The sequence below is a fragment of the Barbatula barbatula genome (assembly GCF_947034865.1).
Source record: "Barbatula barbatula genome assembly, chromosome: 3".
In the NCBI taxonomy this organism is placed as follows: Eukaryota; Metazoa; Chordata; class Actinopteri; order Cypriniformes; family Nemacheilidae; genus Barbatula; species Barbatula barbatula.
In genome coordinates, this window is record NC_136764.1 from 21,647,008 (window position 1) to 21,659,181 (window position 12,174).

At 39.5% G+C, this 12,174-nt stretch overlaps 2 protein-coding genes across 5 annotated transcripts in view; one reads left to right on the forward strand and one right to left on the reverse strand.

The window, feature by feature from the left end:
- On the reverse strand, window positions 1-8,290 carry adcyap1b (adenylate cyclase activating polypeptide 1b). 4 transcript variants are annotated; one of them, XM_079452362.1, is made up of 5 exons: window positions 7,209-8,290; window positions 3,219-3,323; window positions 2,264-2,398; window positions 1,665-1,769; window positions 1-1,176 (listed from the first exon to the last, which is right to left on the reverse strand). In XM_079452362.1, the coding sequence occupies exons 2-5, from the start codon at window positions 3,320-3,322 to the stop codon at window positions 993-995; spliced, it is 528 nt and encodes a 175-aa protein (XP_079308488.1). In that variant the 5' UTR covers window position 3,323; window positions 7,209-8,290; the 3' UTR covers window positions 1-992. The 4 variants fall into 4 exon arrangements, with proteins under 4 accessions (XP_079308488.1, XP_079308487.1, XP_079308489.1 ...); XM_079452361.1 differs by lacking the exon at window positions 7,209-8,290 and adding an exon at window positions 3,713-4,277; XM_079452363.1 differs by lacking the exons at window positions 1,665-1,769; window positions 7,209-8,290 and adding an exon at window positions 3,713-4,277.
- yes1 (YES proto-oncogene 1, Src family tyrosine kinase) overlaps window positions 7,536-12,174 on the forward strand; it is a 22,234-nt gene continuing 17,595 nt past the window's right edge. The window contains exon 1 of the mRNA XM_079452358.1: window positions 7,536-8,116. The gene's annotated coding sequence lies outside the window, so the exon portion shown is untranslated. The remainder of the gene's footprint in view (window positions 8,117-12,174) is intronic.

The window sequence follows — 12,174 nt, forward strand, 5'->3', positions numbered from 1 at the left end:
AGATTAGACGTTTGTTCGATTCCAATCCATACCTCAATGTAACTCAATGTAACGTGTTCCTTTGAAGACATAAAAATCTTGCTTCCTCAAAGGGGGAATCGTTCTAATGGATGGATTAATCAAATGAGCATGGAACAGATATGAATGGAAACACGAAACTGAAACAAACTGGAAAGGACATGCATGCATACATCGGACGTACAGCATGCACAGAGATGAAGAAGACATCAAACTCATTGAATTAAAGAGTAGAAAGAAAAGCCACAAGAGAAAATATAAATATATCTATATATCAATACAGTTATACTCCAGTGTCATTCGTTTTCAGTCAGGCATACTGGCTCCTGTCACAAACACAGGTGAGACCATCACATTCTATTTGGATAAGACAGATGTGAATACAGTTCACAAATGGGTGGGCTAAGAAAGAAATGCCAGCTAAATCCCTCTCCAGCTCCCCTTTCAGAGGCCAGTCACAACTTTTAAAACAGCCCTGTAATTTACAGAGTATGTCCATTACATCCCCGGGCACATGTTAAATAAAATCAGACTCAGTTCTTTTTCTTTAGCAGATTACAAAAATAAGTATAACATTCAAAGCTTTGATTGTCTTTTTAAAATCTATTTATTTTCTGCATATGATGATGAATTTGAAAAGATACCAGGCGCATAACGTTGAAGGTGCACAATTTTTCTTTTCTTTTTTTCTCCCAATGGTTGTAGTAACCTTTTGTTTTCAACATATATAGCTATATACATAAAAACTAAAACGATTGGTCCACAAAGTATAACTGTGCGGTTTCAAGTGCTTTTGTACAAAAAGAAAAACAATGTTATTAGTAAAATATTCATTTTAATGGCTTTACTTCATACATAAATACATGTTGAAAGAACACAGGCGCGATCCACTGATTATTCCGTTATATCAGGATGACTTTGATCTTAGGGTTGAATGTACACATGGGAGGGCAGTCGGGGCAGTTGTGTCGGCGCTACAAATAAGCAAATCGGCGTCCTTTGTTTTTAACTCTCTGTCTGTACCTTCTTCCCAAGACGGCTGCTAAATACTTCTTGACGGCCATCTGTTTTCGGTAGCGGCTGTAAATGTCGGTGAATATCCCGTCCGAGTGCCTTTTTGATAATGGTTCCGATTCATCCTCCTCACTGCTTCCACCGCTGCCAAAAGAAAAAAGAACTAATATTAGGATGCGCAGAACGCCTTTGAAAATGCGTTAACAGGTTTCAGCACACCTTAAATATTCTCGGCGACAGAAGGATATGTTATTCAGTTTCAGATCCTTTTTCGTTAACGAATTATATTACAAATCGAAAGAAGATCCATCAGACAAGCCTTATAAATAATGCATGTTGGAAACGGACTGTATTCTGACGCATCGCCTTACGACAGTTTTCTTTGACAATAAGCAACGATTCGTGCGGCACAGATAATATCATTAAAAACAAAGGAACTAATGTGAGTATCATCTAGGAATAGTTCACGGTGAAATTCCACGCCCATGCGAGCCCAAAGACAAAGACGCGACAAGTCGGGAAAAATAAGGACAACAGAAAGTCAAGACAGTACAACGAAGTGACCTCAATAAAAAAAGAAAATGAAAGAAAACAAAGATGACGGCAGGTAAAACGCTTAAAAATTCCCTTACCCTACACGAACTGCCATCAGAGAATGCAGATATTTTCGTGCTGATAACTGAACCAGGATGTCCCTCAAGGCTCTATCTAATAATCCATCTGCATGCCTTTCCGTTCTGAGATAAAACGCCAAACACATAATATCAGCAAAGAAATACCACATAAAACGTTAAATTTTATATTTATTGCAAGAAATCAGACTGAATACGTTTCTATTCTTCTCTCGCATGCATTCGTAAATAGTAGTAATGCTACTTTCGAATCCCCTCCTCTATCTATCTATCTATCTATCTATCTATCTATCTATCTATCTATCTATCTATCTATCTATCTATCTATCTATCTATCTATCTATCTATCTATCTATCTATCTATCTATCTATCTATCTATCTATCTATCTATCTATCTATCTATCTATCTATCTAGGCCTATCTGTCTATATATCTATACTCGAATAATACTAAATAATCACTTTGATGCAAATATCAACAGCAACAAAAAGCAAAAGAAAGGCTGGCAAACAAAACGAACAGACATAGCGGAACAACATAAACTAAACATAATGACATTGATTTATCATATAGCACACTAACGCCGTCTGAAAAGTACCTTTTCTCTGGAGGATAGTATAGCGTGTATAGGTCATCCGTGAGAGATGGAGGACTTCGTATAGCAATCTGATCCGTTCCAAAAGCCAGGTCGCTTAACGAGTTTCCGTCTTCGTCAAATACATCATTTTCTAGTCTGCAATTAGGAAGAAAAATGTTTTAGTGCACTGAATAAATCACGGTTTAATCACTATACGTGGACAAAAACACCGTGGGCTTTAAGCTGTTGAGCCGTAAATTACGCGTTTTTAAGCGCAAAATGCAAAACAAACACGGGAATTAAAAACACACAATTGAAAACAGGTCTACGGATCGAACTGATGGTAAATAATTGGTGCAGTGTCGCAAACACATTTTTCTTATCAATGTTTTTTAGTGTTTAAAGCTTAAGAAAAATGATAGGCAGTTTGCTATATGTAAAGCTTTGCCCAAAATGAAAATGGGTATTGATTTGTAATAAATTATGGTATATTATTAGGTATTCTTGCCTTTATAATCATACACCAGAAAAGCCATACTACAGATTTAGTGGTGAAGAACGGTCCCGCACTGAGCTTTCTCGTTCGTTTTTTTCGGTTTATACCGTGACGCCACTGTACCGTCATCTTACGGGCCACCCGTTACATTCATTCGTTTCTAATTTTCATTAAGCTGCATCTGCCTGTCCCGGTGAAGAGATTCCTTCTTAGCAATGCGAATGCCCTCCCACAATGCACTTGCACTGTAGCCTTGCATAAACACTCTGGGGAAATATCACTGGGCTGATACTATTTGACGCCTATAGTGTGGAATAATAAAAAAATCGTCTGTTTATTAGCCTGCATTTTGTGGACACTAAATATAAAAACTTATTTTTGACCTCCCGAGTCTAGAATTGCGTTCCTCGTCTTGTCCCTTTCAGCATGAACAAAAAGCCCAAACGATCAGTAGAAAAACACATTTTCACATATGCATACCTCATCTTGGGAAAAGCCATCCCAATAGGCGTGCAGAAGGCGCTGTAGTGCATCATGATTCCGTAGATGAGCAACGCTAAAGTCGCTTTACTAGATCTGGCCATGCTGTAAGGATAGAGGAAAGTTAAATAAATAACGTCAAGAATATAAAACACTTAAAGACAAGCCACCATAACGTCCGGGTGAATTTATAACATTTCGGGTTGTCATACATACGACATAAATGCTATGCAAAGAACTTTGGTTTAAAAAATCCAGAAAGGCAAAACGGCACCAGTGCTACTTTTATTCGTATTTTCCGTTCGTAAGAAGACATTTGGAAAGTTTTAAGTGTGCCACGAATGCGCAACAGAATCCTTCTTCCGATGAGGCAAAACGACAAAACCAGTAGATAATCTTAAAAAAACGGCAAATCCAGGTGTCTTCATACAATAATTCCTTGGTATAAAACGAATAAAAGACGATCTGCCGGCAAATGGAGGATTAGAACCTACCTATTGCAGAGTAGGTAGATAGTAATGCTGTTAGACGCGACTCGGGTGCGGCTGTGATTGTGTGAGAGAGATAGGAATCTTTCTCACAGCACCTCTTTCACGAAGCGCCGCCGTCCCTTCCTTGTGTGCTCGTTGGTTCAACCCCTGCACTTTTATAGAAGAAGCGCAATAAACAGATTCACTTTGCGCACAAAACCTCGATGAAATCAGACGCGCTCGTTTGTCTACATATCTTTGTACAAAACTTTTTTCTCCTGCGCTCCGATTACGGCGGATTTTTATCTATGAATAGGGAGTCTTGCCTTTTTTTCAAGAAGTCACATTAAGTATGCCACAGACGTCATCAGCCCTTCCTCCGGGGATATAATAGTAAAGTTCCTTCCTCATCGATGAACGAGTCACACACACACACCTCAAATGAAACTTTCCTCAAAACGTAATTTCTTGCTAAAGGACAATTTGCAACAGTTTTTCAACTTTAAATGACAATGTGCCTGTGAATTAAGATCAACTGATCGTGGGTGGTTTCGAGGTCCCGAACTACATCACCACTGCGCACTGATCTGACAATAGAGGGTGGACACGACAACAACGAAATAACATGTTAAAAACGTCACATTTGTCACAGGTCAATGATTGGGAGCTGTCCAGCACGGTGGTTCTGAAATGTGCTTCTGAATTAGCCCACTTTTGAATACCCCTACTGTGTGTTTCTATTAGGGCTCAGATTGTGAATTCTCAAAATTCTTTATACTATTTGCTTAAAGATCAGTTTTATTAACCTTAGCCTCATGCGTCACGGCCCTTTCTTTGTTGAATGGAAAGCATTGCGTGTGCTGTTGTATTATTGCAGTATAACGTGCAAACATATGTTCATGTTCTACTTAAATCATAAACGTTTTGAACGTTTTCTTTTCTTTTAGGTTAACGAAAGTTTTAGAATATTTAGACACGACTACACGCTTTTGTTGTGGGTATTGTTAACAAACTGGATCCTTGATGCGCATAGGTGACGAAAACGAGTCGTGCACCACAGCAGCTGAATTGATTATACGTTCATTGATATTTACGTGTAGTGACGTGGTATAGGCCTATGACGAAACTATAAGTCACTGCTTAGGCTATACGTGCATTCAATCATCCCGTACGTAGTTTGTGATTTAGCAGAAAAATGAATCGGCGTCGTGGCTCCTTATCACCGCACGTCTCGGTTTTTATCTCAATATTGCCACCATGTGGTTCTGATTTCAAATTACGTAAAGCATTATATTCCCATTAGTAAACTTTAAATTTAGAATAAATTGTCGGGATCTGATAAGAAGTCAAGTTGTGCTGTTTTGGGACTAAGGTTACGATGTAATCTTGTGCTCCGTGAAAGGACATACATTTTGGAATTTCTTTCACATGATCAACATAGGCCACTTAAATCACAGACTTTGAATTGAATTTTAAAAAGGTACAGCCTTTGAGTCCAATCTATTTCCACTATATGCAGTGTTCCATTTTCCTCAACATGAATGTGCCACAGTAGTCTATACATTTTATGGAAGTGCTTGAGGGAGAACCTCTAATTCTTAGAAATCTTCGATATCTGAAAATCAACATTGGTCCTGGACTGTTCTCAAGTTGAATATTCTTTGCTGGAATGATGCATTGTATAAGTGTGTTTTTATATCTCGTTTAGGCTAAAATATGTAAAATATATAAATTAACTATTTTCTGACCACACACAGCTACATTTGCAGGAAACTGACGAGAGATCAAAACAACTATTAAGCAAATGAGAGATACTGGAAGACATGCTATAATGCACTGTGTGTGAGTCAAGTATTTACAGTAAAGCTATTAAGTGTCTTCCTGTGGCTATCTTTCTGTCATAAATGTGTCCACATTTTAGTGTAAGTATAGATGTTCCCAATTACAGCGGGAGGCAGTAAATGTTTCGTCACATATTCATCTCATATGTGAGTGCAGATGGTGGTCATTTCAATTTACATCTGTGATTTATGGATTCCCCTCTGGATACCGTCTCAATGACATGACATATAAAAAGCTTATAATAACTATTAACAGCATGAAAATGCTTCTGGGCATTATGATTTGTTTTCATAATAATTATTATATTACAATTTATATACTAAATACAAACGTAGTGTTACTTGTTTGAGGGCTGTGAGAGCAGCATAGTAGACAATATAATACGTAAATTTGTATCAGATAAATGTGAATGTTATACAAAATGCATTACAAAAAGAAAGAAATAAAACACTAGGATTCAGACATTGGAAGAAAGAAATTACAACAATCCCAACTCTCATCCCTAGATGGCACGCCCATGGACCGCCCACATTCCGTTCGCTAATCGCCTGTACATTGCGCACTAAAATAGAAGACTCTCAATCTACTGAGCACCTTCTCGGCGTAAAAGCACAATAGCACGCAGGCTTTGGTCTTCGGTGTATTCATTTGTTGGACATACTTTGCGCTGTTTTTCCACTGTTTAAGAATAACACGTAAATGAACAAATCCATTCTTGTGCACATAGCAAGGACTGTCCGTAGAGTCTTTCGCAGATGGTTTCGTCTATTAATCGTCGTTCCTATTTTTAGGGTCCCATAATAACCCTGCCCATAAGGGTCAAATCAAACTGAACGAAACTGCATTACATTTTTTCTAAGACAAAATAGACCCGTGTGCACAGGAATGAAAATAGAAGTCGAATTCGTTCTTTTATGTGTTATTCTGTAACATTGTCACACTTAAAGTGGAATCATAATAAAATGGTTTATTCGAAAATAAATTAATAAATCAAATTTCGTTTTTTTTATAGAAACAATAATGTTCAAGCCAATAAACAAATAGGATCATTTTACATTGAGAAAGTTACCTGAAGCTGCCAAATGGGATTTGGCATGACATTGCTTAAAACAGAAAAAATCTGACTGCAGTAACGGTAGGGGTATATATAACTGGAAACATCGCATATAATCTAAAATACTACGCGAACATTAAAGATAAACCCTTGACTTCTGTTTTGTCCAGCGCAACAGATTTGAACAACACCCCTACGTAATGGTTGTAGTGCGATCAACCCCCACTAGATGTCGGTAGTTACTAGTGGATTGAGCGTATATAAACGCTGATTGTGCTCCAAATGATCTGAAAAGAAACCAGTATTATAAGTAAGCTAAAACTGGTACTACTATGTATGAGTATATAACTGGTTTCATCGCCATATGTCGTTCAAAACCCTTACATGACTCTATCTGTGGAACACAAAAGAAGATATTTTGAGAAATGTCTTGGTGGTTTTGTGTCCATTCAACAGAAGTCGATGGGCCTATGTTTTTTGCTTACCATCGTCTTTTAAAATATCTTTTTGTATTCTGTATAAGAAAGTCACACAGGTTTGGATGATCATGAGGTTAAATTATGAAATCATTTTAATGTATGTGTAAACTAACGCTTTAAACCCACAATAAAGATGCATGCTCACCTTTGTGACCATTCTGCGTGCTAGCGATGTGAGATTTGTCCACTGTAAAACAAATAAACAATGTATGTTCTGTGACATTTCTACAGCGAACAACAGATGATGGTCCTATAGCTGTGGCAGACCACGGCGGCCAAGGGCCATTCTCCACCGAAAAGTTCAGAGAACTTGCAAATGCACGTACTCCAATGAAATTCCTCGGATTCATTTTCTGTAAATAGTTTTGTTACGTGTTAAAGTGATGTCTCTTTAGTTTCATACAAATGTACAAGTCTGAAAACTTGCAGCAAGTGAAAGGTAAACTAATGCAGAGTTGCAGTCGTTTATCTCACTGACAGGGGGCGACAAAAGACGTATTTAAACACTTGCACGTCAAAGCTCGAGTAGTGTTATTAGTTATATTGGCACAACAGAAAAGGACGTTGTTGTTGTTTTTTGGCTTTTAAATGCCTCGGTATGTGCGTCTCGCCTCGAACTAACAATTGAGAAACCGCGATTCCCTCCCGTTTCGCATTCCCGATGGCGGCCATATTGTGGGATACGTTGTTGCAAGTTAAGAGCGGAGGGAGGAGGCACAGCTGCGGGAGTCCGTCCACTATTCCTAGAGCTATCTTTTGTCATGTAGCCTAGCCACGCAATCGCTACCGGTTCCGGTTTAAAGGCTTTTCTCTATACAAAAAGAGCGAAGTAAAGTAACGTGACCGGATTAATCATTTCCATCACGGATTTCCCTCGCGGCCGTGATTTGTCTCGTCTCGTGAGGTGTTGCACGGTTAAGGGATGGGACAGACTGTGATGTTCAAGCCGAACGCAACGACACCACTTTGAATGTGCCCTGACACGTTTACCGGGGACGAAGCGGTCGGAAGACGCATGTAACGTCAAGAAAAAGAAAGCGAATATCGGCAAAGGTAAGAAAAAACGGATCGAAGTTCGCTTCGGAGAGGACGGCCTAGTCCTTTCGCCTTGGACTCCGTGTAAACACGGTAGTGTTTGAAAACAACAGCGGACGTTAAGATCTGCGGTTTAACGCGACCCTAATGTCGGTACAAATCTCTGCGGCAGACTCTTTCTACCCCGGAACTAGTTGCGTTTCTCGACAGAAGTTGTGCGCGCAGACTATCGTGTTTGCTTCGGCACAATCCGAGAATGAAAACGTGGCTCCCTGAAGTTCATACACGATCTTTAGATGTGTATTTTAATGACGCACATGTCCCGTTTGCGATCATTCCGAAGTCTTTGTCAACTTCCATGTTCCAAAGAATTCATGTAAACATCATATATGTGTATTTTAACATATAGGGGACAGCGCAGGCCTGTGGTTTACGTTGCCTAGACGCCACGACTCATTCTTTGAACAAACTCCCGAGCACGACTCATTTAAATACCCTTGAACGATCTCTTATAAACGAACCGTGTTACGTTGTTTGATCGTTTTAATGCACTTTTAACGTTAAATGACGCTTGAGCTCGGGCTCAGTTCTACAAGCGTAACAATAGGACTCGACAAATGCGCATTTGTGGTCTGTTATAGCCCTGGGGCACAGCTAAACATTCAGTGTGGGTCCTCGATGTCTTTTGTTTACATTGAATAATTAATGCAAGGGTGTCCAAAATGATGCGAGGCCACGCGTGCGCAGGCGCGAGAATAATCCTATTGTAATTCATGCGTAAGAACAAACCTCTGATCCACTCCATGTCTGATGCTGACATGAGGAGATGATGCCTTCAGCTCTTTCGGATTTGTTTCCGTTAGGTCTTAAGCCACGGAAATCATAACTCTCTTATGTCTTGTTCGTGATTTTCAAGTTGCAAAGAAGTTTTTCCTTCTCGGTTCTGAAGCAGCACATGCACCGCATGGCTTGTCTGACACGGTAGGAGGTGCATAAAGAGATGAAAGAACAAGAAAGCATCGGTGAGATGAACTATACCACATATTTCGGAATGCATCGACCAAAGGAGAGATTTTTAACATCCGTCTATCGAAAAATGTATTTATTGTCCGGTAATCCGAATATTGGGGGAGGGGGGTCACGTAGTGTCACCCTTAATGTCTGTTGTGGTAACCCTTTCCCCCATGTCCATCTTTTTCTGTCCTCTCTCACCCCTCGCTCTAGCCTTTGACAGGCACAGCAGGTGGCTTTTGTGGTATGAATGGAGTCGGAAGGAAGTCGGTCCCCCTTGTTGCTTTGCTCTGATTGGCAGCAGCAGAGTGCCATGGTGACTCCGCAGTGCTGCCAGTGTGCCAGAGCAGCTCCAGTCTCACACTTGATGTTCAGCAGCCAAAACAGCATTTCAAACTCGGATGCACAACCCGAGGAGGATTAGGATTAGATGCAAAATCCTAGAATAAACTGAGAAATGGGAGTTGAAGAATCTTAATAATGCGCCAAGCTGTATGATCAGCAGAATTGTACAAAAATGGCGACCATTTAAAGAAACTCTAAGTTTTACTATTAAGACATGCAGCACTTACAATTGCAGATAGCAACACATTCATACATAACAAGGATGGGCTCTTTAAGCTGCTAGTGATTTATTGTCCTTTATCCATTTGATCTGACTAGCACTGGCACAGGGCCCCTGTGTTTCATGAGGCGTTCTGGTGATGTGATGGTTTAATCGGGCCTGGCTACTGCTAACCAGAATCATTCTACAGCCGTCATAAATGAGCTCTCATGGCTCTTACTCTCTCCGCGGTTGTGCAGCATTAGAGCTGATTCATAACCTTTCATCAACACTGAAGCGGTAATGAGACGTCTTGTATTTAAGAAGTTCATATCACAGCTCCTCCGAGTATTCATTGAGAATTAAGGTCATATCAGTGGTGTGTAACATAATATCGTGATCGGAGCGAATAGTGTTCATTCTTAAAAGGTGACTTCACTGATATTGTGGAGAATGCATGACGTTTCTCTAAATTCGTCTCTTAAAATTTGTCAACGGAACACTGAAAGCATAAGAGACCTTGTGTTATCCAACCGTATTAGGTTTGATTTGGATTCCCGTTCGCCTGGAAGAGTCCATTATGTTCTATGATCGAGTTATTGATCAGATTGTGTAGACGCATGTTTCAGCGGCTATTTATATTACCGTAATTGTAAGACATATTGAATAATTTTTACGTCCCTTTCATGTATTTTGTTCTTCTGTTCGGTTCATAAACCTCATATGACCAACCTGTTAAACAGTTTGAGAGCCTCCACCAACTGCACAGTGAGATTAGTGGCCCTTTGTCTGACCTCTTTGACAAGAATGGTGAAGCACTGCAAGTGGCTTAGACAATAAAGTAATATAAAAAGCGATGTCACTGAGTCTTAAGAAATATCACCTGCTAGAAAAGAACAGTATGTGATATATGGGCCTGTAGAGTAGTGTGCCAGGCAGTAGCAAATTTGTTTCTTTGTACCACAAAACAGCGTGAACATAGATTAAGGATTTACATGGTCGAATCCGAATTGCCTTGTCTATAGTTGAATCACGTGTGTCCGTGTGTGTGTTGAGGGAATGACACCAGGTAATCAACACGTGCGTAAAATAACTTTTTTTCTTTCACAGACAGCACACAGAAAAAATAACCAAAACTGCCCATGAAGCGATGGACAGAACTGAAAATGCCATTTCTTTAAACTTAAATGAAATGCAATACGGATAAATGCAATGCGGATAGACATTCGTTAGATGATTTCTCGTAACATTGTAAAGCCACGATGTACAAAACAACACCACACAAAGATATAGGCTAGAACTAAATTGTGTATCAACAAACCTCAAAAATTCTAATAAATAACTGTACAAGGATTGTTTTTGCATTTCGCATATTGGCAAAACTAAGTATTTTTTGGCTAAATCGGCCTGTGTGAGCAACCTCGATGTGTCGACCATACAAGGACAGCGCAACATAGATGCACCGAAAACAATATAAAATTAATTTGCAGAATATAACTTTCTTATAAATAAAAATAATTGAAAAGCGAAATAAGGTAAGTCTTAAGGTGCATATAAAATGCAAGTGAACATATATTAAAAACACAGGCCACAAAATAAACGCCGTGGTTGGGGTCCCCAAGATGGATCCAGGGGGGGCCACAGATTTTGTGGCAATATATGAAATATAGACATGTATAATTTGTTTGTAATAATAAGACCAACCTTGCTCTATTGATGTTCCAACATTGTATAACAGAATTCTACGTTTTATAAGGGTGGGCCGCAAAGTGATGCACTCTACACTAAGGGGGCTGTACAACAGGAATGTTTGAGAACTAGTGTAAATCATTAGTTTCAAGTGGCACAGCTTACCCCACACTTCTCTATACAGAACAGAGTCCATTAGAGCATGAAAAATGAGACCCGTCTGTCCGTGTAACTGATGTGTACACACAGTTAATGCTCTTTCAACCCTCTGTAAAGACGGACATTTCATTGTTCGCCAACAATCCGCACATCTGTGGGTAGCTTTCTGTCTCAGCAGTCTCTTTCAACACATCACCCCATCCTCTGTCGTACTTACTCTCTGTATAATGGGAATGTGACAACAGCAGCCCAATGCGTGTTGGGACTTTACAACACCATCCTTTGTAAACTGCTGTTATTCTTGTAAAAACTAAGTGTGATGATTTCCTTGATTTTGAAGTACCCTGCCTTTGTGTACCTGTCAAGCTTTTCTTAGTATTAAAAAAATCTTGCACTTTTCCTATTGTCAAGGTGTACCAATATCCCGATAAGCAGCATGTCATAAATCATGCTGGAAATGACCCATTATGCAATGTGCAATCACGTAGTTTCCCAGAGTCAGATTTAGTTTTGCTGACACACATCCGCTTGTCTTCTTCAAGAGATATGGTTTTCAATAGAGGGCAGGCTGGGTTAACAGAAAGCCAACTGTATTTCATAGAGATATACATTGTAGGGCTGTGTATCGGCAAGTGCCTCCCGATACGATACATATCACGATAGATGGTTCACG

What these genes read in the sequence shown, in the direction of transcription:
- adcyap1b (XM_079452362.1), bottom strand. Translation starts at nt 3,322, where the DNA reads ATGGCCAGATCTAGTAAAGCGACTTTAGCGTTGCTCATCTACGGAATC. An exon ending in ATGGCTTTTCCCAAGATGAG is followed by an intron (nt 2,399 to 3,218) that starts GTATGCATATGT and finishes TCCTAATTGCAG; the next exon opens with ACTAGAAAATGATGTATTTG. An exon ending in TACTATCCTCCAGAGAAAAG is followed by an intron (nt 1,770 to 2,263) that starts GTACTTTTCAGA and finishes GTTTTATCTCAG; the next exon opens with AACGGAAAGGCATGCAGATG.